Raw genomic sequence first — 27,872 nt, forward strand, 5'->3', positions numbered from 1 at the left:
ATCTAAAATATTATTTTAGGGACGCCTGGGTGACTCAGTGGTTGAGCACCTGCCTTCAGCTCAGAGTGTGATCCCAGGGTCCTGGGATTGAGTCCCGCATTGGGCTCCCTGCATGGAGCCTGCTTCTCCCTCTACCTGTGTCTCTGCCCCCCTCTCTCTCTGTATCTCTCATGAATAAATAAAATCTTTTAAAAATAAATAAATAAAATATATTATTTTAACATGTAATCACGAAAATTATTCATGAACTTTTATTTCACATCTTTTTTTCATGTAAGTCTTCAAAGTACACTGTATATTTTAGAATTATACCAATTCAAACTGGCCACATTTCAAATGCCCAGTGGCTACATGGGGTCATAGCCACCAGACTGAACAACATAGCTCCAGACTGAACACAGAAATCAGAATTAATCAAAATCGAAGCAGGGTTTTTGGGGACAGAGGGCACAAATTAAAAGTTGATCCTAAAATCTGTGGAAGGTAAAAGGTCCAGAATATTTCAAGCCTTCTTGAAAGAGAAGAACAAAGTTGAAGGACTTAATTCAATCTGACTTCATAACTATGAAGCTACGGTAATCAAGACCGTGAAGTATAAACAGGCTTAGAAACAGATACCAATAAAAAAGAATAAAATCCAGAAGTAATCTCAGACATTTAGGATTAATTTTAAACAGAGGTGCCAAGGAAGTCAGTAAAGGCAACATTCAACAAATGGTTCTGGAATAATGGAACATCATTATACAAAAACAAACCACAGAACTTAGACACTTCATAGCCCGCAAAAGTTAACTCAAAATAGCCCATACATTTAAATGTAAAACTAAAAACTATAACACTTCTAGAAGATAAAATCTCTGCAAACTTGGTTGCAGATTTCTTAGATACAATAATGAAAGCACAATCTTTAAAAGAAAAAAATCGACAGACTGGACTTTATTAGAATTAAACTTTTATTCTCCAAAGACATTAAGAAAATGGAAAGGACACTCCAGAGTAGGAGAAAATAATTACAAATCATATATCTGATAAAGGACTTAATACAGAATCTATAAAGAACTCACGGAACTCAAAGAAGACAACTCAACTTTTAAAAATGAGCCAAAGATTTGAACACTTTACCTGAAAAAAGTATGAACAGTAAATAAGCAAAAGATCCTCAACATCACCAGTCATAAAGGAAATGCAAATTAAAACTACAAGATACCACTTCACAGTCTCTAGAATGAATATAATCCGAAGGACCGTCAATATCAAGTTCTAGTAAGGATTGTGGAAAAACTGGAACCCTTATATAATGCTGGAAAGAATGTAAAATAGTAGTCACCTTGGAAAACAGTTTGGCAGTTTCTTAAAACATTAAACACATGCTTACCATACAACCTAGCAATCCCACTCTTAGATATCTATCCAAGAGAAATGAAAACATATGTCCATTTAAAGCCCTGGACATGAATGGTCATGGCAGCATATTTCATAATAGGCCCAAACTAGAAACAACCCAATGTCCATCAACTGATGAATGAATGCATAAACAAAATATATTCATACAAAGGAAAACCATTCAGCAATAAAAAGGAAAGCACTACTGACATGTAATACCACATGGATGAAACTCAAAACATTATGCTCAGTGAAAGAAGCCAGATACAAAAGACTACATATCGTACAATTTTATTTATATGAAGTTTCTAGAAAAGGTAAAACCATAGAGGAAGAAAGATGATCTCCAGTTGCTTGGGGCTGTGAGTAGGGACTAATGAACACAAGGGAACTTTCCAGATGATGAAAATGTTCTGTAACTCAGATTATTGTGATGGTTACAGCTGCATAAACTTACTAAAATTCATCTAATGGTACACTTTAAAATGGATGAATGTAATGGAATGTAAATAATACTTCAATGAATCTATATAAAAATAAAATCGGTTGATGGCTAGATACATAGCAAAGCACATGTAGCAAAAGGTTAGCAATTGTATAACCTTGATAGTAGGAATTTGGATGTCCACAAATCCTTAAACTTCTTTGCATGTTTTAATTTTTCAGAAAAGAAGTCAGGAGGGAAAAGTTTGTCAAATTTAATGTAATTATAATAACTTGCATAAACAAATGTCACAAGAAAAGGTTGACCTTTATGCTACTGTATCAAATAGTCACTCTGACCTTTTACTTACTCCTTGAAATGAAAAATTCCCCTTGGAGTTTTAACATAGTTTTGACCAAAGGTTAAATGATCATACAATGTGAATTACTGCATAAACAGATAAAACTTCCACATAGGTCCATACTGCTAATAACTTTACAACACTCTCTGGCTCTCTCTCTCCACCTCCCAGACCAAGCCTTAGTGTTCCACTAGATGCTCTGCTCCTAGTCTTTCAGCTCCCTCAATGTTGCTGTTCACAAAGCACAGCTCTCAGGCCTGTCTTTGAGTCATCACAGTCCTGCTTAAGTCTTGGTAGGTGTGAACCTGAGCCCCAAAGGTAAGAACTCCTCTCTCTATTTTTCCTGGGAGCTGGGGAAGGGAATGTGATTGATCAAGGTAGGGAAGGGAGGGCAAATAGTGGTATAAAGTTTATCAAAGACTGAAGGATGCCCTCAAGTCTATGGTAGTCCAGAGTCAAAGATGTGATAAGAGCAGAGGCCAAGGGAGCCTATCTTCCTTGCCTTTTTCTCCTCTTTCTTTGTACCCTCAAACCTGACCAACAAAGGGGTCAGGAGCCTCCGGGGAGCTTTCCTTCCAGCTTGAAAAAACAGTGGGATCACTCTCTGTTGTCATTTTAAACATTGCTCTGCATTGCCAACCCAATCTGGCTTTGTTTTGCCATTGCATTTATAATCCCAACACCCTCAAATGGTTTTTAGTTCTGCATTTTAGGAAGCCCTTAGCTACATCCATGTTGGAAAGGACTTTGCTTCTGGTCATCAGTATTGCCCCAAGGCTGCAGGCAAAAATATTTGGTCATCTTCTACAATCTATGTTTGGGACAGATGCTTAAAAATTATTTCCCTGAAACAGGCCCTCAAAACATGTTCAGTAGTTCCCATCTGTACATAGATACCTAAAGGAGTAGATGGATGCTGGGGCATCAAGTTCTCCTTTCTCTTTCTTATAAACAATGCAGTAAGTGTGCCATATAATTCTATCCCTAATTCCTAAGTAGGGCTTGGGGGATGGGAAGTGGGGACCAGTGGGAAATCCAGAATATGCACTAGTGATGCTAAGATTTTCTCACAGGGACATAATAAAGCGTGTATTAATTCTTTAGCCACTGTTACCAGCAAGGAGCTCCTCACTGGTTATTAGTACACAAGTCTACTACCTCTGCATTTTATTATTCTGGGGGCACCTCCTTCCATATTCTAAGGGCTTCAGAGACTAGAGAGATGAAATAATGTAAACATCCAACTGTTACTTAGAGCAGAGACTACCTTGACAAGATAAAACTTCTGAATCTGCATGGCCTCCAACCCACTCATTACAAGGAGACAGCAGCAGGATTTCAAGACTTCAGATAAGGTAATTCCAGCAGCAATATGGTTATCAGCTTATATTTCAGCAATTCTGTGACTTGCTGTCTCATCCTACGTTTCAACCTTACTGTCTATATTTTCTCCATTAGGTCCCTAAGCAGAAAGCAGACTGTGGTAAAAATGATTTTTAAAACCACAGGTCCCCAAGTCCACCTCAAGTCTGTTAGTAAATGAGAGCCACAAATTTCTTTGTCTCTATCAGAATTTTATATTAATCATTGGAACAAACATTTCTTGATCTCCTGACCACGAAGAACTTAAAATACCAGAGCGAGATAAACCTTGCTACTGAAGGAAATGATAAGTACACACAACATTTTGGATCCTTTCTAATACACAGCCAAGAGCCACCTTTGGAAAAAATGTTTTAAGTTTCAGGTATTTAACAGTTACTACTTGACATCCCAGAGCACTTGGATAGTATGTTTATTACTCAAAATAATGCATAGAATGTGCTAATTTTATGTAAGGACCAAGGTACACAGTGAATAGACTCTGCTATGGACAACAGTTGCCCAAGAAAACCTCTAAGCACGGTCAGTTGCTTCTTCCTCTTTTTAGTCTCCTACAGCTGGTTCAAGCTGTCCAGCCCTTGGGGACAAGTTAATAACACAGCTTGCAAATAGATCTTTCCCCCAGAAAAAAGAAATCCAGCAGCCCACCAAAACTGTCACCAGCCCTTCCCACACTTACCAGTGCCATAGGGAGGATGCAGCTGATGGCAGTGAGCATCAACGGCCTGAAAAAATACAGGTGGTAGTTTCAATTTTTATTTAGAATTCTTACTTGCCAACTGCCTGAAAATTTTTAAGGCTACACGATTGGGTCTCGATGCCTCAGCCTGTGTTAAGCCACTTCGTGGTCCAATCACATTTGTTAATAAACACTAATGGTAATTCACTAAACAGCAGAGATGAAGGAAAGGAGTGAATTGTGGGTGAGCTTCTGGGTCTAAGGTAGAAGGGGACATGATATAGGAAAGCTAGCCTATGGAGATCAAGATGGATGAATTCAGGTCTTGGAGGGTAGGGGGTGGAGTGAGAAGGTACTAAAGGGATAAGAGGAAGAAACAAGGTTAAAGCACAGAGACAAAGGAGTAGGTGAACATCACCCTAGAATGGGACAAAATCAGCAGCAGTAGTGGTGATAGTGGGGTGTACCAGGTCTCTGACCTTAGGCAAGGCTCACCCCTACAGTCTAATTTAAGTGATGGGCCTTCCTTTCTCCCATACTTCTTATCTACATATTCTCAGCTTCTACGAGGTCAGCTCTCTGGCTCCTGATGACAATTCTTCCTTTCACTTTTTCTTTACAGGCCTCTGTGAAAGGAAGGCTGACTTGTAATAGAGGTACCCATGGTATTCATGCTTTAAAAAAATCTGAAGGTTTCTCTCCAGTCTAACCTTAACTCAGTTCTGTCTCCAATCATTAAAATAAATACAAAACCCCCAAAGACCTCACTAAATAAAAAGTTATTTATGCAAAATGCAATAAAGCAAAAATATGAGCCATCATCCTTGACCATGAGGGTACTTTTTTACTATGAAAAATTCCAAGCATCTACAAAAATGAAGAGTATGATGAAAACCTTGTACCTGTAACCCAGCTCCAACATCAACTCATGGCCCAGTCTACTCTATCCGTACCTCATCTATCCATTACCTGCTACATTATCATGCAGTAAATCCCAGCCTATCTTTTAGGGTGTACATTTTAATGAAAAACCTCTAGAAAGCAGTTAGTACAAGACTGGTTAAGCCCCTACTAGAATTCTGAGAGTTTTCCAGGGGGTGCCATACAAGCAGAATGACCACCATTTTTTGTGAACCAAGGCCATATCCAATAACCACAACCCAAAGAAATGCAGACAGGAGCTGACATCCAATGAACTGCATATACTAGGATTAAAAGCCAAATCTACCATGTTCATGCAGCCACAGCCCATCTTGTCCAAAAATGATTTCAGGGCAGCCCCGGTAGCGCCGCAGTTTAGCGCCGCCTGCAGCTGGGGGCATGATCCTAGAGACCCTGGATCGAGTCAGTCAGGCTCTCTGCATGGAGCCTCCTTCTCCCTCTGCCTGTGTCTCTGTCTTTCTCTCTGTGTCTCTATGAATAAATAAATAAAATCTTAAAAAAAAAAAAAAGATTTCAAATAATGCTCTGCCTCTTGTAACTACTGCTACTGTGAAGAGGCATAATAAGAGGGAATACCAAATACTATCTTGGCACTACCATTCATGTTCCCACTCTTCCCTAGAGGGTATCTCAGAGGCTAGCATATCTTACTGTAGAGCCATAGACTCCAAGAATATATTTCAAAAACAGCTACAGATTGCTGGCCTTAGCTATGTTTAAAACATTAATGCTATTTTTATAACCTTTCTTATAATTCCATCAGAAATGGAAGCCCCTTGAGGACAGAGATTTGAAATAATTTCCCTTCTCTGCCATACCCAAGCAACTGGAACAATGCCAGCACCAGTACTAAGTCCTACATGCTAACACTATCCTCTGTCACTGCACACCCACATTCTCCTCCAGAACCCAGAGAGACATCAAGATCTTTCAAGCATTCAGGTGATGCAGGAAGAGGCCAGATATAGCTCCTGTGAGGAAGGTTAAAAAATATAAAAAATAAAAAACGAAAGGACAAGAGGTCTTCTGAGAGTTTGTAGAGAGTTCTGAAGGGCAGAGATGCTTACAGTACATTGAGGAGACAAAAATATGAGTTAGGGAGAGGGGAAACAGGAAGGAGCTCAGGCTGAAGTCTGAAGAAGCTACTTTAAGTTTTTCAACAGATCAAGATAAAGTGGTACACTTAGTGGATATATTAGAAAATATGAAACAGAAGTAGAAAAAGATTTCTTATATCTCCTCTCTCACCGTTCTAAAAAAAGAAGTAGCAGAAACTAAAGGCAAAGAGATCTTAAAATTATGTTATGGTAGAGGTCAAACTATTTTTTCCTTAGCTCTCAGCATCTATCTAAAAGTTAAAACAACAGAAGACACTCAGGAAACACTTGTTTATTGGGAATCAACAAGTTCTTAATCTATCCCAATTACCAATGAACAAAGAAAATCAAATGGTTCATAAAAAGCACTTTGATGAAAAGGAACAATACCTGCAACCCCATTCCTCCCCAGGTTCCCAGTCTTCCTACCCAGGAGAAATCTCTACCGGTTTTGGTTGTCATCATCATTAAGCATACCCATAATTCTCTAGCAGATTTAGTTTACTTATACTACTCCCTACCTCCCCCTTCTCAGCCCCAACCTTTCTATATTTAAATTACTATTTTCAGTTCCTTCAGTTACCTTTGCAACTTTAAAATATCGTTTACAGGACCGGAACTGCATTTTCCTCCTTGTGTTTCCAAAGTCACCATCCTTGGGCCATTCAAAGAAGGATATTCACACATTAGGTACAAATATATTATCTCTATTAAGTCGCCACCAATCATTTATACTTTGTGCCACTTATGTGTTTGATTTATATTTGGCTTACAATTTTTTGCACAGAATTTTTCTGCCTTGCATAGGAATTCTAATTCCCTCGCCCCTTGTAAAGAGTTCTTTACAACTCTGTAATGGTTTCTTCACTGTATTCCAACTATCTTCCAGCTTCTCTATTTTATCTATTGCTTGGAATCTACTCATTCTTATTCCTGAATAAATTTTTCTTGGATCCCACCAAACCTGTGTTCAAATTTGGCTTGGCTACTTTCTAGGGTAAAACAGAGTTCCTGTTGTACAGGTAACACGATACTTTAAAAGATATATATTTTATTTATTTATTCATGAGAGACATGGAGAGAGAAGCAGAGACACAGGCAGAGGGAGAAGCAGGCTCCCTTTGGGGAGCCGGATGAGGGACTTGATCCTGGATCATGGGATCAGAATCTGAGCCCAAGGCAGACGCCCAACCACTGAGCCACCCAGGTGTCCCAACATGATACTTTTCATTGCACTATTAGGTTAGTTCAACCATTTCTTGAATATTTTCTTTTTTGATTTTTCATCTGCAAGTAACTGCTTCAGAAAAGGTATAAGGAGAGGAAATTTCGGGAGTCCCTGTACATCTGAAAACAAGTGTATTTTGCTATAACAGAATTCTAGGTTCAAAATCATTCTCTCTCAGGACTTGGACGACTGCTGCTCCATGGCCTTCTGATTGTCATTGTTGAGGATGACACATCTGAAACCATTTGTTTTAGAAGACCCAGTGTATCTTTATGGAAACTTTCAGGGTTTTCTTCTATTCTTGTTTTTCTGAAATTTCACAGTGACAATTCCAGCAGTGGGTCTTTATTCTTCTGGGCAATGGGTACAATCTTTCAAAATGAAGAATGCTCCTCTTTAGATTCTGGAAATTTTTTTTTAAGATTTTATTTATTTATTCATGAGAGACACAGAGAGAGAGGCAGAGACACAGGCAGAGGGAGAAGCAGGCTCCGTGCAGAGAGCCTGATGTGGGACTTGATCCCAGGACTCCAGGATCACGCCCCGGCTGAAGGCAGCACTAAACCACTGAGCCACCTGGGCTGCCCAGGAAATTTTCTTATTATACTTTTAAATATTTCCTTCCTTTCAATTTTTTGTTTTCACTTCCCTAAAATTCTGGTAGATTATGATCTCTGGATGGATCCTCTATGTCTCTTTCTTCTGTATCAATTTTTGGCTGTATTTTGGCTTTATATTGAGATTTTCTTGAGTTTATCTTCTGATCTACAGAATATTTTTTAACTTGGCAAACGTATAATTTGTCTCCGTGAGCTTTTTTATTTTGACATTTTCTTCCAGATGGCATCTCTGATTGTTTGATGCATGCTGTATCTTCTTGAATAATACTAAATAGTGTGCTTTTAAAAACAAGCAAAATCATCTACTGGTCTGTTTCAACTCAGATCAATTTTTCCTATTTCTCTTCCACTCTGCATGTTTTCCTCAAATGTCTGGTGATTCTTGGTTAAAAACAAAGGGTCACCAAAAAGAGGGGGAATGAAGTAGGGATAAATGCTGTAACTTCGATGAACCTCAAAAACATCATGCTAAGTGAAAACACCCAGACACAAAAGATCACATACTGCATGAATCCCTTTATGTGACATATTCGGAATAGGTAAATCCATAGAGACAAAAAGCAGATTAGTGGTTGCCTGGTGCTGGGGAGATTGGGAAAGAACTGTTTAATGGGTACCAGGTTTCCTTTTGGGTAATGAACATGCTCTGGAACTTGATGGAGATTACGGTTGCACACTGTGAATGTAGTAAATGCCACTGAATTTCAACTTTATTTTTTTTAATTTTTAAAAATATTTTATCTATTTATTCATGAGCGACACACAGAGAGAAGCAGAGACATAGGCAGGGGGAGAAGCAGGCTCCCCGTGTGGAGCCCAATGTGGGACTCAATCACAACCTGTGCCAAAGGCAGATCCTCAACCACTGAGCCACCCAGGCATCTCGAATTTCAACTTTAACATGGTTAATTTTATGTGAATATTACAATTTTAAAAGGGGAGGAGGTTCATTCAGGAAAATGAATCCTAACTCTGTATGTGGACAAAATCTGTCAACTGACAGGCTTTTATTTTTAGGGTGCTTAATTAGAGGAAGCTTATAAATAAGACGCAAGAGTCCTCAAAGTGACCAATGAAGTCAGTCCAATCTCACACTCTCTTAGGGCCCTCTTTCTCTCCGGGTTATGCTATGTCTCAAAAATAAGCAGATTATTTGCCTAGAAACCCAGTGAGGGCATGGTTGACTATTTTATATAGAAACCTTTAATTTGGGACAACGGGGTGGCTCAGTGGTTGAGTGTCTACGTTTGGCTCAGGGTGTGATCCTGGAGTTCTGGGATCAAGTCCCATGTCAGGTTCCCTGCATGGAGCCTGTTTCTCTCTCTGCCTATGTCTCTGCCCCTCTCTCTCTCTGTGTCTCATGAATAAATAAAATCTTAAAAAAAAAAAAAGAAATCTTTAATTAATCCCCTGATTTACAATTCATTTATCTCTTCCAGCCTTTGCCAGTCAAATCAGAGCCCACAATCTCTTCAAAGATCTGCTGGACAAACTGGCTCCTGTGTGTAAGGTCCTCACATGCCAGTCACCTCAACCTACTCTCTTTGTTGTGTTATGAGTTTATAACATGAATACATACACCTTTACTTTCATTTTCATATTTCAAAATCGAAAACTACCTCTAAATTTACCTCATGCTCTTCATAATCTCTCTGTGCCTTCCCCAACTCTCCAACCACTGATTTACTTTTTTTTTTTTTTAAGATTTTATTTATTTATTCATGAGAAACACAGAGAGGAGAGAGAGAGAGAGAGAGAGAGAGAGGCAGAGACACAAGCAGAGGGAGAAGCGGGCTCCATGCAGGCAGCCCGATGTGGGACTCGAGATCCCGGGTCTCCAGGATCATTGGGCTGAAGGCGGTGCTAAACTGCTGAGCCACCTGGGCTGCCCTACCTTTTTTTTTTTTTTTTTTAAGATTTTATTTATTTATCCATGAGAGACAGAGATTGAGGCAGAGACATAGGCAGAGGGAGAAGCAGGCTCCCCACAGGGAGTCCGATGCGGGACTCATCCCAGAACCCTAGGACCACGCCCTGACCCAAAGACAGACACTCAACCAGGCGTCTCACTGATTCACTTTACTTCACAATGGGTTTTCATTTTCTAGAATTTTATGACTGAAATCATAAAAAAAATAAATAAATCATAAAATATTTACTCTTTTCCCTCATGCAGCATACTATTTTGGGATTTACCAATGAGGCTTATGAGCCATTCACTTTTTATACTGCTGAGAGATATGTTGTTTAATAGGCATGCCACTATTTGTTTATTCATCTGTTTGTGGATATTTGGGTTGTTACCAGTTTTTGGCTGTTGCAAATAAAACCGTTACAGACATCTGAATATCAAACAAACAAAGACAAATGGAGGGGGGACAAAGGTATGTGAGGGGAGCCAACCATCTTGCAGCAGAAGCCAATGTTAACACACCTTCAAAAAAAGGTCTGATGTGTTCTAGATCATAAAATTCAAAACTTTTAAAACATTCACATTGTATTTATGATTGCAGATATTATTAGTCATTTTTACGGCTACTCATTATCAACATGGACCAAAGAACCCGCTTTTATCTCGATAACCAATTACATAGAAAGTTACCGTTAGACATCAAAAATATTACAGGAAAAAAAATACAGGAAACCTATCCAACTTGCCAGTATACGTGGGTGTCTTTATCCTAATCCCACTCCAGTCATGAAACCAGTACGCTCTGAACATTGGACACATCGTTTCAGCAGCCAAAGAAAGGACACACTCTTTCCTCCTCGCTTTAATAATTGTTTCACAATTCTTTTGCACTTCCACATGAATTCTCCACATGAATATAATGTATAATTTCTTACCTTGCCTCTGAAGATTTTGTTTTATTATGTCTGCATGAAGTTCAGGTTTCTTTTTTTTTTTTTTAAAGATTTTATTTATTTATTCATGATAGTTACACAGAGAGAGACAGAGAGGCAGAGACACAGGCAGAGGGAGAAGCAGGCTCCATGCAGGGAGCCCGACGTGGGATTCGATCCCGGGTCTCCAGGATCGCGCCCTGGGCCAAAGGCAGGCGCCAAACCGCTGTGCCACCCAGGGATCCCGAAGTTCAGGTTTCTGTATCAAAATTGACAAAACTAATTCTAAGATGCACACTAAGCTGGAAACCACACATCTACGAGGTATATACTGTCTCTGTTTAGAATTCACTCAGCTTCATGGAAGTCCTTTGACCAGTATACCTTCTATTTACAAATGGGAGAATACAGAAATAGAGGTCTGGGATTAAATTCTCAACTTTTGCATTTATAAACCTAGCTTAGATCAACAACAAGCAACTGTCAAAGAGTTTAAACCCTGGCTTACAAACAACAGTTGTTTTTTTTTTTTTTTTAATTTTATTTATTTATTCATGAGAGAGACACAGAGAGAGAGAAGCAGAGACACAGGCAGAGGGAGAAGCAGACTCCATGCAGGGAGCTGATGTGGGACTTGATCCTGAGCCTCCAGGATCACACCTTGAGATGAAGGCAGACGCTTAACCACAGAGCCATCCAGATATCCCAGTTTCTAATCAGCATAAATACACAGCAAGAAATATGCACAGAGTAGTACAGAGACAGGAATGTCCAACTCTGCCAAGGGAACAGGGAAGGCTTTGTGGGAAAAGGGAGTCGGGGGAGATCCTCAGCTTCCAGCTTGGTGAATGGTGGTATCACCAATCAAGACAGAGAATCCAGGAAGCTAAGTTTGATGGCATTGGAGTTATTTCTTGTAAAAGGAGCCAAGGCAGAATCTACAGATTCTACAAAACGATGGGGAGAGCCTAAAATAAGGGATAAAAGGAATGAGAATGGGTAGAGCATGTACTGGCCAAGAACGAAATTGCTAGTCAAAGAGAGCAACTTTCCCAGATGGAGACCACTCTTTGTTCATGTCTGTAAGAACAGCTCTGTTCTAAACTCTCCAAACCAACCTTTTGCTCACTTTCCTTGCATTTTTCTGTCTATGGTTGATAACTTGTGGTTTTCAGAGTAAAACCATTTCATGTGTATAAAGCTTCATGACAGTTCAAAAAAAGGGAACACAACATAAGCTTCATATTCTGACAATTCATGTCAATTTGAGTAATCAAGCCACAGGGCAAACACATCTTAGGAAGAACAAGATGAGAAGCTTCCTGTATTTCACTCTGTACCTGTCTCAAATCTTTCCTTAACACTTCCCTCTTTCAGGCAGAGAAATCTAATCTCAAACTTTTCCTAAGGCAGCAGGGGAAAGGCTAAAGTAAAAAAAATGGGGGTGAGGGGGAATGGAACAGAGCACAAGTTGAAGAAAAGTAAGGAGATGCCCAAATAATAAGAACTCCAAAATCAACCAAGTACTTCATTAATTAGTGCTGTCAATGCAGGCCCAAGATCAAACACTGCAGTCAACCAAAAATGTAGAAATAACAGACAGGTACTATGCTCCCCTGCATTCTTTTCCTGGTTCCAATTCAAAATTCATTTTGTGCTATTTTTACTTTTCTTATTAGTGGGACCCAGGAAAAAGGAACCAGAGGCTTCCAATAAAGGCAACTAACTAACTAACTAAATAAATAAAATCCAAAGTACATGATCCATCTACCACATGCATACTCAGAGACATCATCAGCAATATATCACCTAGAACCTTCTTCAATGTGGCTTTTACCCTATAATTGAAAATGCACAATTCTGATGTGTTCTAAGGAATCACAGCAAACGTGAAAGTAACTATCCCACTGATCTGTACCTGCCCTGCCTCTACCATGACCATTTGTTTCATGCACCAGGCACTTTACATTATCTCATTTAATGCTGTGAAAGAGGTATTATCATTTTACAGATGAGAAAATTGAATCTTACAGATGTTGAGGAACTTGCCCAAGGTCACACTATATTAAATGGCAAAAAAAGGGAATGGAGCCCAACCATCTGATCACTAGCCCAGGCTCTGGCCAAGGCCCCACAGATAAAAAGGCCACATTCATGTTCATAGCAATACAACCAGTCCCCAAGAACTGCAACACATAAGTACTTACCTAAATGCCCAATGGTGAAAGTTTGAGCAAATTATGCCTCAGTAATATGGTTTGATATTCAGCCATTTAAAGTGATTTATGAGAATGAAGTAAAAATGGGGAAATACTTGAAATACAGGCATACCTCATTTCATTCATTGTACTTTGCAGATACTGTATTTTTTAATAAGTCGAAGATTTGTGGTAACTCTGCATCAAGTAACTCTACTGGTACCACTTTTCTACTAGCATTTGCTTTACTTCAGGTCTCTGTGTCACATTTTGGTAACTCCTGCCATACTTCAAATTTTTTCATTATTATTATACTTGTTATAGTGATCTATGACAAGTTAACTACAACTCACTGAAAGCTCAGGTAATGGTTAGCATTTTTTTAGCAATAAGGTATTTTTTTTCTTTTTAATAAGATATTTTTTAATTAAGGTATTCACACTATTTTATAGACACAATACTACTGCATACTTAGACTACGGTATAGTGTAAACATAACTTCTATATGCACTGGAAAACAAAAAAATTCATTTGACTTGCTTTATTGTGATATTTGCTTTATTACAGTGGTCTTGAAACCCAACCTGCAAGATTTCTGAGGCATGCCTACATATAAGAAAAAAGCAGAATATAAAAATACATGTACATAACAATTATTAGAATGTAACATCAACTAGGGCAGGGACCATCTATGTTGTTCGATGCTATTTTTCCAGTGCCTACCACATAATAAGAGCTCAATAAATATTGGTTGAATGAATTGAAGCACAGTAATATTATGTATGAATATGGGTAAGACCTGAAGGATTCTAAGCAAGGAACAAAACTTTTATTTTAGGTTAATGGAATTATGAAAGATATTTTTTCTTTAAGTACCATAGTAACAGCTCAACAATAAAAGGTTAAATATAAATAAGTTCAGGATTAGAACACAAATGTAGATTAAAATCACCCCTTGAGGGGGTGCCTAGGTGGCTCAGCTGGTTGATCAGCCAACTTTTGATTTCAGCTTGGGTGGTGATCTTGGGGTCATGGAGTTGAGGTCTGTGTAGTCAGCTAGGCAGGGAGTCTGCTTGGGATTCTCTCCCTCTCTCTTTGCCCCTCTCCCTGTTTGTGCTCTCTCTTTCTCTCTCTAAAATAAATCTTAAAATAAAATCACCCCTTGATCACACATGGTTCCTATGATAGTGTGAAAGCAAAAGAAAAAGACTAGAATGAATGCTGGCCTTCAATCTGATGAAGAGCTTCTTTTCTGGAAGGCCATAAACATGTTGTGTGTGGTGCCAGGTGTTCAGTGAGCACACAGTCAAAGATGACAATAACCTTTCTAAATTGGCAAGATAGGGACAACTGGAACACTAGTTGTACTTAGGCAATTCTCAATGTCACTCTGGACATTCTTCATCTCCCTTTAAAAAATAAATTTGTACATAGTAAAACAAACATCAGATTTCCAAACTAAAGCATCATGAATTATGTCAACACACCCACTAACAACCAACTATTTCAAACACAGGAATTTAATCTAGATTCTACTGAGATACAGGCATGCAAAGAAACCTGACATCAGGTCATAAAAATAGAAATCAGATGGCTGCTCAGCACACAAACACTACCAGGCCCAACTTGAGGATACTTTCCCATTGATAGTAATAAAAAAAAAATAATAATTGCCATTAACAAATATGCAAATAAAAAGGTCTAAAATCCCACTATATCAAAATACAAAAAAGTTGATTTAGTAAGTAAAATTAAAATGCTTTCCAGATATTATATAGAAACTTGGTGCCACTTAAACGAAAGACTAAGTATAAGGTATTCCGTGAAGAACATCAATTACTCACGTTACCAGTAACAAATGCATAGAAACAAGACTGTTTTGATCATGAGACTATAAAGACTTCCATACTTCAAGTCAGAAGCCCTGAAAACTAATTATGCTTCATCCACAAAGAGGAAAAATGATCCACCGAAGAAGAGTCATAAAAGAGATTTTCCAGCCACATTTTGCTGAATATCAAACACTAGATTTAAAATAAATTCAAGCAAGGGAGTGGCAAAATAAAGTATTCTACGTAACATTTTCCCAGCTCTACTGTAGTTAACACAGCAATTCATAAAGCAAGAATTGTAGTAAAAGTGCTCATTATAACCAGCTTATTTCTCCAATCCCATCTGAGGAACACCCAGGCTTAAGAAGTGAACACTGCAATTCAGCACTGAAGAAGTTTAAAGAAATCTGTTCCTTTCCTCCAGTAGTAAAGAGACCTCAGGTTGCATTCACAATCTTCCACATTTTACTCCCTTTAGCCTGTACTCTTAGTCTCCCACTCTAGCTTAGAAGGTAACTTGTCTGCCTCCACGGCTTACTGACCCATTGGGCTTGGATTCACTGCCCTTCCACTCCACCTCAAGGTTCTCCCATAACACAGAGCTGATAGCTCACTTTTGTCCCATTAGACCAGATCTAGCCTAAAGTGGAATTATTTCTTCTTTCTTATGCATTTGGGTAGGGTCCTGAACCACACTCCTCTCCTGCCCACATCCTAACGTGTTGCTGACAGGAGGAGCAAAGCCTGTGGGAGACTCCTCTGGCCCATCATAAATAAAAGCCAGCCTGAGGCTGATCCCTTTCTGAGCAGTCTGATAGCAAATGCCTCAGGAGTTTCATAGAATAGTACTAATAGGATTCACTGAAGCCAAAATTCTTCTTGACTAACTACTGCACATTTTGCAATAAAAATGGCTGTTATTACTAGAAAAGGCCTATCTCATCTATAACTTAGATCTATGACAATAACACTCAAATAATCTTTGTGTGAGTTTCATATAAAAATAAAGTGTTTTAAAAAGAGAACTTTGTTTTCCTTAAAGACTTTCCTTAAGACATACATAATCACTACAAAATATTTGTCAGAGATTTTTTCCCCCTTCTATAACATCATATCTCACCTGGCAATCATCTAACCTCTAATGACTACAGTTGATACTTGAACAACATGGGTTTAAACTGCACAGAGCCACTTACGTACAAATCTTTTACAATGTAATACCGTAAATGTCTTTTCCTTATGATTTTAACATTTTCTTTTCATCATCTTATTTTATTGTAAGAATCCAGTATATAATACATCTAACATACAGAACATGTGTTAATTGACTGTTTCTGCTATTGGTAAGGCTTCCAATCAACAGTAAACTACTAGTATTAAGTTTTGGGGGAGGGCAGCCCAGGTGGCTCAGCGGTTTAGCACCGCCCTGAGTCCAGGGTGTGATCTTGGAGACCCAGGATGGAGTCCCACACTGGGCTACCTGCATGGAGCTTGTTTCTCCCTCTGCCTGTGTCTCTCTCCCTCTGCCTCTCTTCTCTCTCTCTCTCACGAGTAAATAAATAAAATCTTAAAAAAAAAAAAAAAAAGTTTTGGAGGAGTCAAGAAAGTTATAAATGGATTCTTGGCAGTGTGGGGTTGGCACCCCTAATCCCCACCATTGTTCAAGGGTCAATTGTATTCTATCTGTGTAAGATGATAGTTCATTCTAAAAACAATGCTTCCGTTTTGCCATATTTGAAAACCAGTAGTTTCCTCACAATACCAGATAAGCATTTTCTCTGTTGTCTGTTCTTAGCCCTTAATCTGATTTCCTGGGCAGTCTCCTTTCTCAATTAATGATCTAATTCATGGGATTTGTCTCACAACACATATAGGAAGTTACCCTGACACCAAGGGCCTTCACTAAACCAAAAACCCAGTGCCCAATTGGAATTTTAATATTTAAGAGATATCAAATCTCAAAAGTCAATAAAAGGGTCAATTTTATGCTGGACAACAGCTCATCCATGGGCAACTGCCAACACACAACCAAAACAAATAAAACAGACATGACTATCAGTGAAAAAGTCGAGCCAGTCCTCAAACTTAGCTTCCATTCATAAACAACTGTTCATATGGCTATAATTTTAAACCACAAACATGTCATATTTTCTACCAGCCAAATAACACCTAAATCATATGAAAGAATTAAATATTTCAATATGTCGCAGAATTGTACAAACAGCACCATGACCAATAGGGGACATCAGTAGTAATCTGAATGATCACCATTAATCTCCACTCTCAGATACACATGCAACAGGGGAGCTAGAAGAGCCAAAGCACCAATAAACACCATTCTATAAATGCAGCCCTCCCGTCCCATAAGATATTAATTACAAAAATAAAAACATTAGTTTTTATCCAGACTGAAAAAGGAAGATTGTATGTGATCCCTCTCTTTTACTCTCAACCAGGCTATTTTTGTCTAGTCTCTTCCTGAACTACTTAAAATATCACTGAGTCCCTTTATGTGCAGCCAAGCCACCAAAAGAGCCAGGACCCTTGCTGCCCAGCCCCAGAAAGAAAATGGTTATTAGCATGTTTCTCAGTGAGGTCTAGGGAGGGGGAAAAATCTTTTACTGTGATCTAAATTTTCATGGACTATTTTCCCCCCCTTTGCCCCATTTTTCTCTTTAATCCTTTCCTTGTGTTTCAACTTTCTTTTTATTTCTTCATCTCTATACCAAGTTCTTTTTGCTCCTTCTTTTCATGCTCTTGACGGTCAGAACAATGCCTTTTCATGACAGCAGAGATGTACAGCAGAGGTACAAATCTGACTCACACCAACAGCATCAGCTATTGTTATCAACAGCTGACAAAATTCATGGTATCCATGAAATTATTCAACACTATTAAGGAGGAAACACTGTGACAGGAATGATGGGGAAGAAAATGTATAAAGCAGTTTGTGCCCTCCATGAAGTGACAATCTGGTTGGAGAGATCATGCAAAAATACACAAAAAGGTAAAACATAAAGCTGTTCAAAGACTGCAGTATGTGCTCTAATATACATGAGTTGTAATGTTCAGGCACTGAGAACAAAGGAGGGTACAACCACTGTGTTGCAGGGTCTCAAGAAAGCTTACTTGGGGGAAAAGTACAAGCTAGACTCTGAAGGAGCCCTGAGGGGATAAAAAGTGAGGCAGCAAAAGACTTTTCAGAGGGCTGACCCTGAATTAGCTTAATAATAAGGAAGAATGTAAAATGGTAAATGTTATGTTACATGTATTTTACCACAATTTTAAAAAAATGAGGATAGGTTTCTGGGCTCCTCAATCGTCTCTTACAGGGTAGGAAAGTAGGCACAGAGGGCCTGACAAACACAATTCTTTTTTTTTTTTTTTTTTAAGATTTATTTATTTATTTATGAGAGAGAGAGAGAGAGAGAGAGAGAGAGAGAGGCAGAGACACAGGCAGAGGGAGAAGCAGGCTCCATGCCGGGAGCCCGATGCAGGACTCGATCCCGGGACTCCAGGATCGTGCCCTGGGCCAAAGGCAGGCGCCAAGCCACTGAGCCACCCAGGGATCCCCGACAAACATAATTCTTATGCATAGATGAGAACATCTGATGAACTTAGTCAACTGATACTGTCCAGCATATAGCCACACACCTGATGATACCTTTTCTAATTTTAAATACCAACACTATAAATAAATAAGCAAACAAATAAATACCAACACTGTGTATGACCTGACAATACAGTTAAAGCAAAAGAAACTAGCTGACCAGATAAAAAGGTGTTTGTGAGGAAGAGATCTGATGCCTTTTCTATCAGGGAAATGACCTCTAGAAACAGAGGTCCTAGTAGCTTTGCTAAAGCTATAGTGTGGAAATCCCAAATCCAGAGGTTCCAATGGGTCTCCGTTCTTCAATTTTTTGCTGAACACAAGGAGAGGAAGTCTGCAATACTTCCAGGAGCAAATCACAAAAAAAGCTGTATATTTTAACTTCCCAATAGCTGCTAATAAAGCCCTGAGTATCTAAATCCAAGGTATTAGTGAATCTTTGCTGACTATGGGGGGGTGGGGGGATGGGGTGGGGGAGATCCCTAAAATAGATAAAATAGTAGGTAATAGTAGATAAAGCAGCTTTTATAGAAATCACACACAACACACCTTAGTTACTTTCATTTAAATAACAAGAAAATTATGTGGATTAAATCATGCCAAAGTGTCCTTGACCTTCACTTTAAACAGATTAACAAGATCAATATAACAGTTCCTGAAGAAAGGGCAGTGAAAACAGTGAAATAAGAGAAATGGCCCCACTTTCACATAATGGCCAACAGCAGAAGAGAAAGAAACATGCTGGGATATTGTCTAAATGCCCATAAAAATATTCATAGTACACAATGTTTTATGTGAGTATACTATGTACTAGTCTAATATTGCATAGCACGAAACATACATGGTGAAGACAATAACCGGCCTGAAGTGCAAGAATGAAAAACATGCTAGCTTAATTGTTAAAAATAAGATTTTTGCAGGAATAAACAACTCTTTAAAATTTCCATAGAACACCCCCAAAATCAAGGAGATACAAGCTAAAATCTCTTTCAACATTAGACATTAGCACATGAAACAACGGAGTTCAATCAGACCAGAGGCACCGATTATTCAGGGCACACCCTGGGCACCTCTCAAGACATCTGCCAGAAACTCACACATAGTTGTGTACAGGATGGTGATTCTGAGGCTAATTATATCTTATCTCATAAAGTTTCATAAGACTCACTTTCTGAAACCAGTGTTAACCTACATAATTCTGCTTCAGTGTACTTCCAATCTATCCTGAATCTATCCCATTCTTCCTTTCTAATCCTTAATGGTTAGGAATTTGAGGGTCTTAAATATGCATATTTTAGAAAACAAGGTAAAGCATTAAATGTGTCCAACCAATCCAACATATACCTAAATTTGGTTTCACTTACAGCGCCATTCAATCAATCAATGTGGAGGAGACATCAGTTAGCAACAGCTCATATTTAGATTTAATTAGGGTAAATTACACTTGAAATTGACAACACTGCTCACCTTTAGGACAGAGGCTAAGCTGGTCATGTGCTCATTGAGGGCACCCTCGGACTCCTTGTAGGTCAAGCAGGTGAACTGGTACTCCTCAGGATCAAAGGCATCGGCCCCCTGCTGCTCCACATCACTGGCTACTCCCACGTAATAGTCCTCTATGTCCCCTGGGTCCTCATCCTCTTCTTCCTCCTCACAATTTGGGTCATAGTCCTCTTCATTGCTGTCAGACCCCTGGCTATTCATGTCCACAGACATCTTAGCATCCAGCCAAGTTGCAGATCAGGAAAGCAGTTTTTTCCCTCCCCCCAAACTTTACCACTTTCTCAAATGCATTAGTGTTTTTTGTCTTCTAAGGAAGGAAAAGAAAAAAATTAGTGTTACTTACTTTCACTATGAGAAATTATAACAGTAACCACTCAAGAATAAAATAGCATAGCCTGGTCCTATCCCCATTATGGCCTATGCCAACTCTAGTCCCATATAGGAAATGTCACCATCATCTCCCTACCCAGGCTTATCTAAAGAAACTCTCTCCTTGAGGGGAAGAAGCAGCTAATAATGGTAATTTCACATGAAGGGCCTGGCATGAAAGAGTCAGGAAGGCTGTCTGCTCTATGTCAAGGGGTCAAATTCCCACTGACTTATCCTTCCTGCAGGAATCCTTAAGAAAGAGGCACATCCCCACAGTTGGAGGCCCACAGGGGAAGAAACCTAAAGGCCAAGCTACCAAAATTTAAAATCTCTTTGCTAATTATGCCCTACTAAGTAATGACACAGACAGTATACAAATGACACAGTTCCTTCCCACTACAATGTCCATGAAAAGAACACCACTCTTTCACAAATATCACTCTCAGATATCTAGAAAACAGGTACATGGTGAGTAAAGAAAACATAAAAGCTACAAAGCTTTTCAACATCCTCCTCTAGTCTGCAAAGTTAAGTGATTTTTCAGGTTTTTTTTTTTTTTTCCAGTTTTAAAGGATTTTACTGATCCTTTAAAAACGGTACTTTGATGCAAAGAAATTGATCCAATAGTGAAGGAAAACTATAGATATACAGAGATTGTGGTAAATAGCCATTAACTTTTCTGCACAAGTACTATAGTTCAAGATCATCTGTAAAAAACAGTATTTAGTGATTTTTTTTTTAAAGATTGTATTTATTCCTGAGAGACACAGAGAGAGGCAGAGACATAGGCAGAGGAAGAAACAGGCTCCCTGTGGAGAGCCTGATGTGAGACTCGATCCCAGGACCCCAGGATCATGATCTGAGCTGAAGGCAGATGCTCAACCACAGCCACTCAGGTGCCCCTTAAGTAGTGATCTAAATCTAAAAACTAGTTAAACAGCTGCCTCTGGCTCAGGTCACAATCTCAGGCCTTGGGATTGAGCCCCAAGTTAGGTTCCTGCTCAGTGGGGAGCCTGCTTCTCCCTCTCCCTCTGCCCCTCCCCCAGTTGTGTGCATGCTCTCTATTAATAAATTTTTAAAATCTAAAAGCTAATAAATAAATCAATCTAAAAGCTAATAGAACTTTAAAATGCAAGAGCAGCTGTATTGGATGGTATATAACTAACTTTCATAGCCAAATCTAGATTAAATATAAAAGTATATATAAAGTCTATTTGAAATAGATAATCTCTCAAGGGAGTGCCTGGGTGGCTGAGTAGGTTAAGTGTCCAACACTTGACTTCAGTTCAGGTGAAGATCTCAGGACAGTGAGATCAGCAGGGAGTCTGCCTGAGATTCTCTCCCTCTCCCTCTGCCCCTCCACGGGCTCTCACCATGCGCACTTTCTCTCTCTAAAATAAATAAAATAATCGTTTTTTAAAAGATTTATTTAGGACAGCCCGGGTGGCTCAGTGGTTTAGCGCCACCTTCAGTCCAGGGCATGATCCGGGAGTCCTGGGATCGAGTCCCACGTCGGGCTCCCTGCATGGAGCCTGCTTTTCCCTCTGCCTGTGTCTCTGCCTCTCTCTCTCTCTGTCTCTACAAATAAATAAATAAAATCTTAAAAAAAAAATATTTATTTATTTATTCATGAGAGACACAGACTGAGAAGAGAGGCAGAGACAGAGGGAGAAGCAAGCTCCTCGCAGGGAACCCGATGCAGGACTCGATCCCGGATCCCGAGATCACAACCTGAGCCAAAGGCAGGTGCCCAACTGCTGACCCACCCAGGTGTCCCAATAAAATAATCTTAAAGAAAAAAAGAATCTGTCAAAAAAAAAAAAAAAAAACATAATTAAGACAAAAAATAAAAATTAAATACATTAAAATAAATGTGTAAAAAAATCCCAAGTGTGCTGAACATGTAACCAGTCCAAAGTACTACAGAGCCACATTTTTTTTTTAATTTTTTAAATTTTTTTTATTTTTTATTTTTTAAATTTTTTTAAATTTATTTATGATAGTCACACAGAGAGAGAGAGAGAGGCAGAGACACAGGCAGAGGGAGAAGCAGGCTCCATGCACCGGGAGCCCGACATGGGATTCGATCCCAGGTCTCCAGGATTGCGCCCTGGGCCAAAGGCAGGCGCCAAACCGCTGCGCCACCCAGGGATCCCTGGAGCCACGTTTTAATATTATAAAAATATCAGTGAATCTAAGTTTGACATGCTAACCATAAGTACTCAGTTTTAAAAAAAATCATATTAATGAGACAGCAGTAATATAATTTTGCAATTTGACTTTTAACGAATTGTCTTATATGGTAGAACCAACTAATTACAAATGAAGTACGGTACTTCTCCTTTAGAAGAAAAAGTTAATCTTTAAAATAAAAATACCTGTAATGCTTGAAGATCTTTCCAGATGTCACCCCAAATATTCTATGTCACATAATTTCCATCTAAAATGAAAAGAGAAAATTCTATTTATAGTACCCTGGTTTTGCAAATTTATTTTTTAAAAAGCAAAGACATGTAAAAGAATAAGCAGCAAGGGGCCAAAGTAACTATGAAATTATTTTCTTATAAATCCCACAGAAACACATATGTCATTATAATGAAAAGAGTTACACAACCTTCTAATAAAGAAAGCATCAAAGTAAACAGCCAATAATAATTTAACCTGGAATACTAGTGATGTAAATAGATACCCAATTCCCTCCCTCAGTTTGAAAACCCACTACCTTATTTCTCCTATTGTTCAGATTCCCTAAATTACCATCACAATTTCTTTTTTTTTTTTTTAAAGATTTTATTTACTTATTCATGAGAGACACAGAGAGAGAGAGAGGCAGAGACACAGGCAGAGGGAGAAACAGGCCCCATGCAGGAAGCCTGATCCCAGGACTCCAGGATCACGCCCTGGACTGAAGATGGCGCTAAACCGCTGAGCCACCCGGCTGCCCTACAATCCCAATTTCAATCCTAAATGTTACATACAAGTGGACAAACTAAATTGCAACAGACTTAAAGTGAGATTTTTAGTATAAAGTCATTTCCATGGTAGTAATCTAACACAGAATGTTTCATATCTCACCTTACTCACGAAAAAGTTATTTTGAAATAAAAAATGTTCCCAATAGGATGCCCACTAGGCAATATTAACACCCATCTGCCACCTCTTCTGACATGTTCAAAGGCCATTTGACCTGCTCGGAGATACAAATCCCACTATCCAAGACTGAATAAATACTACTTGCTTACTCAATTAGAAATCTTATGTCTATTTCTTTTTTTCTTTTTTAAGATTTTATTTATTTATTCATGAGAGACACAGAGAGAGAGGGGCAGAGACACAGGCAGAGGGAGAAGCAGGCTCCATGTAGGGAGCCGGATGCGAGACTCTATCCCAGGTCTCCAGGATCACATCCCCGGTCAAAGGCGGCGCTAAACTGCTGAGCCACCGGGGCTGCCCTCTATTTGTTTATCCTTTAAGATTTCGTGGAAAATCAGAACTTATAACTTCCAAAACAAAAAAAAAAAAAACTTCAAACATAGACTGGTAAATATAAATTTAATGAAAATCAAAGTCCAAACAATGATTACGGAAGATTATTTCTAAAATATTAGAGAACTGATTTTTTTAACTCCTTTTTCTTTTACCTGTATTTTTATTTAAGATACTGCTTATTGGACAAATAAACTTTTTAAATATTGCTCCCATCTACAAAATTTTACTACCAATATTAGTTCTCATTTAATGAGAGCCAATTTCAGGTCTGACTCATTCTCATTAAATCTTCACAAAGTGGCTATCATCTCCTTCTTAGGAATGAAGCTACAGTTCAAAAAGGTTAAGTAACTTGCCAGCAACCAGTATTACTCAGAGTCCATACTTCCAACAGATCCACTGGTTTTGGGGATTCATAACTCTGCACCACCCTTCCAGAGAACTTAATACTATCCACAAAGATGCCTCCAGAATCACAAGAAACAAAAGACCATGCTTGCCACTTTCTCTGGATTTCTCCCCAGGATCTGAGTTTAGAGGCTTCTCACCCACTAAATATTCAAGAAGCAGGGGAGAACTTCAGACTCCTCTCCAAAAACGAGAAAGTCATTTCACACTTTGTGGGTATTCTAGGTCCATATTTAAATAAAAACTTAATTTTTAATCTTTTCAAAGTTAAATATCCCTAATTCTACTCAAAAGAGTGCTGACATTGCTCAAAGGGGTCAGAATGTTATTGCCTTATAAACAGAACTGATGGCACCGCCTTGGTTTCTTTTGGATGTTAAATATTATCCCTCTACCCCAGACAGAAAAGGAATAATGGAAATTACTTTTCCCCCAGAGCCAAAGTCACGTGTTCAGGAGGCGTGACACCCTCCCTGGCCTAAAGGATCCAAACTAAAGACTTCTCTCTCAGTTTAAAGTTGACGAGAACAAAACACTCTTTGGCGAGTCTGAAGATGTTTACTCTAGACATAATATTTGGCTCTGAATGGTCATTTATCAAGGCTACATCTCCGAAGAAAACTACTTAACACTTTTAAAATAGGAACCAGTAACTTAGTTTCAAAACCATACACACTATACTATCCTGCCTAATACAGTAGCCACTAGCCCCATGTGGCTATTTTAATTTAAAAATGAAACAAACACCTAAAATTTGTTTTTTTCAGTCGCACTAGCCAAAAGTCAAAATGCTCAGTAGACATGTGTGGCTAGTGGCTACCTACTTAAGAACAGAAGTATAGAATATGTCCATTGTGGCATAAAGTTCTACAGGACAGAGCAACAGTCAGTACAGAGGTGAAGTCATCCGCCAACACCGCTGTCTCTCCTACGGCTAGCACAGCAGCGTCCGGCGACACGGCAGAGGCGCCGCCGCTCCTGGGCCGCACGCCGCACGTTTCTACCGAGGCGCAGGGGCAGCCGCGAGGACACGGAGCCCACGCGCAGGGGCACCCTTCGCAGGCGAGCGTTAACCAACTGCACGGGTGGCACTGCGAGGGCTCGGAATGAAGACTAGAGTGGGGAGCCCCGGAGGCGGCGCGTATCCCTGGCGCGCCCGGCGGGGAGGGCCCAGATGCGCCAGCGCCAGTCGGTCAGAGGCACTGGCCTCCGACCTCTCTGGGAGCTGGAAAGACTGCAGGAGGAGGAAACAGACGCCAGGCGCGCGCCCGCCCGGGTCGCAGCCTTGAGCCACCCCCTCCACGGGCGGTGCTGGGCGCTGAGACTGGGAACCGGCGGCCAGGGGCACCGGGGCCTCGCGGGCGGCGACGAAGGCGGAGCCCCGGTCGGTCTAGGGAGGCGCGGGGAGAGCCCACCCCCCCTCCCCGGCCTGCCGGGGTAAACAAGGCCGCGACCCGCGCCGCACACTTACCGGGAGCCGGAGCCCGTGGCCGCTGAGCCCGGGCGAGCCAGACCGGGTCGGGCCGGGGCAGAGGAACCGGACACAGGCGCAGAGGCGGCGGCGGAGGCGACGGGCCGACGCCGGTCAAGGCCCGCGCTCCTTCCTCCCGCGGAGCAGTCTCCGCAGCTCCGGAAGTGCTCGGTGCGGCTGCGTCACTTCCGGTCTGGGGTCGACCCGCGGTCGCTAGGGTCGCGACTGTTGCCGGATGGTATCGTCCCTTGGCCAACGCTTCATTGGAGCCCAGCGCTCCGATCTCGAGTGTGACCCGGGCACCGCCGGCGCCCACGACTGCGGGAGGCAGCAGGGGAGAGGAGTCGGCTTATTAGAGAATGGTCAAGGGAACTCTTCCGGCTTTCGCCTACTCTCGCCGCCCGCCGGGATCCTTTTAACCAGCGCCTTTCTTGACGGACTGCTCTCTCCACCGTTTGTATTCGAGTGTAGTGCACATAGAAGACATACTAACGTTCGTAGAATGGTACAGGATTGTTGTTTCCCGGTCGCTATCTGGTGGAAGGAGGACTGGGGTTTAAGGTCAGCGCGCCGGGCCGGGAATTTCTGCCTAACACACACTCAAGCCACCGCCTGGTGGCCCCCAAGCCGCAGACACCACGCCGGGCTTTCCCTCGACTCCCGGGGGCCTGGCCCACTCAGTTATCCAGCTTCCCATTCATCGTACATAAATGAATCGTGATTTTGTTTCTAAAACTCCGCATTTGCCTTGCTCATCGTTTCTTCAGACAGTTGAGGAAGTATGTGCCATTCTGACTGCCAGTTACGTCTAAGGGACTGTTGCCAAGGATTGTGGATAGAAAGAGCCACTGAGGCTCACTCCAGTTGCTGCTGCACAAGTGGAAATGCAGGTGAAGCCGGTGGTCCTAGGGAGGATCCTGGCTGTGCATGTCTTCACATAACCCAAATTATTTCCACCCATACACAAGTCGTGTATATACTGATATTCAAGATATTTATGTGTAAGAAGCTCTCTTCGTTCTTGCTTCTTGTGTGTATTCGTGTATTTAATACATGGTTTTCAGCTTCCAGTTTAAGACCATGTACCTAAATAAAATGCAAATACTAGAAAGCTTCCCCCCCCAAAAAAAGAAACAAATACCAGAAAGCCCAAATTAATTGGGAGTGAAAATTAATAGCAATGACTTACAATTGTAGGATTATGAGTTTTATCTATGTTAGCAACATAAAAGTCGACTAAACTCCAATGTGTTTACTTCACTTGTTTTGACAAAACATTCCTTTAAATTATACTCACAAAGGACCTAAAATATATTTTCTGCAAATGAAATCTCAATTATAAGCTCTCATTTTGGGTTACCAGTAATAAACACTCTCCAGCAAATAAAAGGAAACAGTCTTTCTGTAGCATTATTACATTTGCAAAATAGAGAATTTGTTCTTGTCAAGCACATCGATGTACATACGATATATTGGAATCCTTCATGTCCTTATTTGTTCACCTGTCTTTCCCCTGCTAAAGGTGTTTGTTTTAGAGAGGGAGACAAAGAATTTTAAGCAGGCTCCACACTGGTTGGAGGCTCAATCATGCAACCCTGATACATGACCTGAGTCAAAATCAAGAGTTAGATGCTTAGCCAAGTGAGCCACCAAGGCACCCCAAAAGGTGGGTTTCTTTCTTTTTTTTTTTTTTAATATTTTATTTATTTATTCATGAGTCACAGAGAAAGAGAGGCAGAGACACAGGCAGAGGGAGAAGCAGGCTCTATGCAGGGAGCCTGACGTGGGACTCGATCCCGGGTCTCCAGGATCACGCCCTGGGCTGAAGGCGGCACTAAACCGCTGAGCCACGGGCTGCCCAAACGGTGGGTTTCTTAAGGGCACAGATCCAACCTTGTTTTCAATATTATTCTATTACATAAACATTTATTGGGCTGATATTTTTAACCAGTAGGAATTTCTCTCCAGGAAATAGAGATGGAGGATTAAGCCACAATGTTTAAGGATATGCATACAATGGGACACCCAGGT

The 27,872-nt window shown here is 40.2% G+C and overlaps 1 protein-coding gene across 5 annotated transcripts in view; it reads right to left on the reverse strand.

Annotated features, from left to right (window-relative positions):
* The window catches only part of ARIH2 (ariadne RBR E3 ubiquitin protein ligase 2), a 53,182-nt gene extending 27,171 nt beyond the window's left edge, over positions 1-26,011 (reverse strand). Inside the window, exons 1-4 of one of the 5 annotated variants that reach the window (XM_072786299.1) lie at positions 25,842-26,007; positions 22,852-22,913; positions 20,069-20,411; positions 4,231-4,276 (exon numbers count right to left, since the gene is read on the reverse strand). In XM_072786299.1, the coding sequence (XP_072642400.1) occupies positions 4,231-4,269 (39 nt within the window). In that variant the 5' untranslated portion in view covers positions 4,270-4,276; positions 20,069-20,411; positions 22,852-22,913; positions 25,842-26,007. Of the gene's footprint in view, positions 1-4,230; positions 4,277-6,852; positions 6,925-20,068; positions 20,412-22,851; positions 22,914-25,194; positions 25,737-25,841 lie in introns of those variants that run through there. The other 4 variants (XR_012012038.1, XM_072786296.1, XM_072786297.1 and 1 more) reach the window with 4 other exon arrangements.
* Between the last annotated feature and the right edge of the window lie 1,861 nt (positions 26,012-27,872).

Source organism: Canis lupus, chromosome 19 (genome assembly GCF_048164855.1).
Source record: "Canis lupus baileyi chromosome 19, mCanLup2.hap1, whole genome shotgun sequence".
Lineage (NCBI taxonomy): Eukaryota > Metazoa > Chordata > Mammalia > Carnivora > Canidae > Canis > Canis lupus.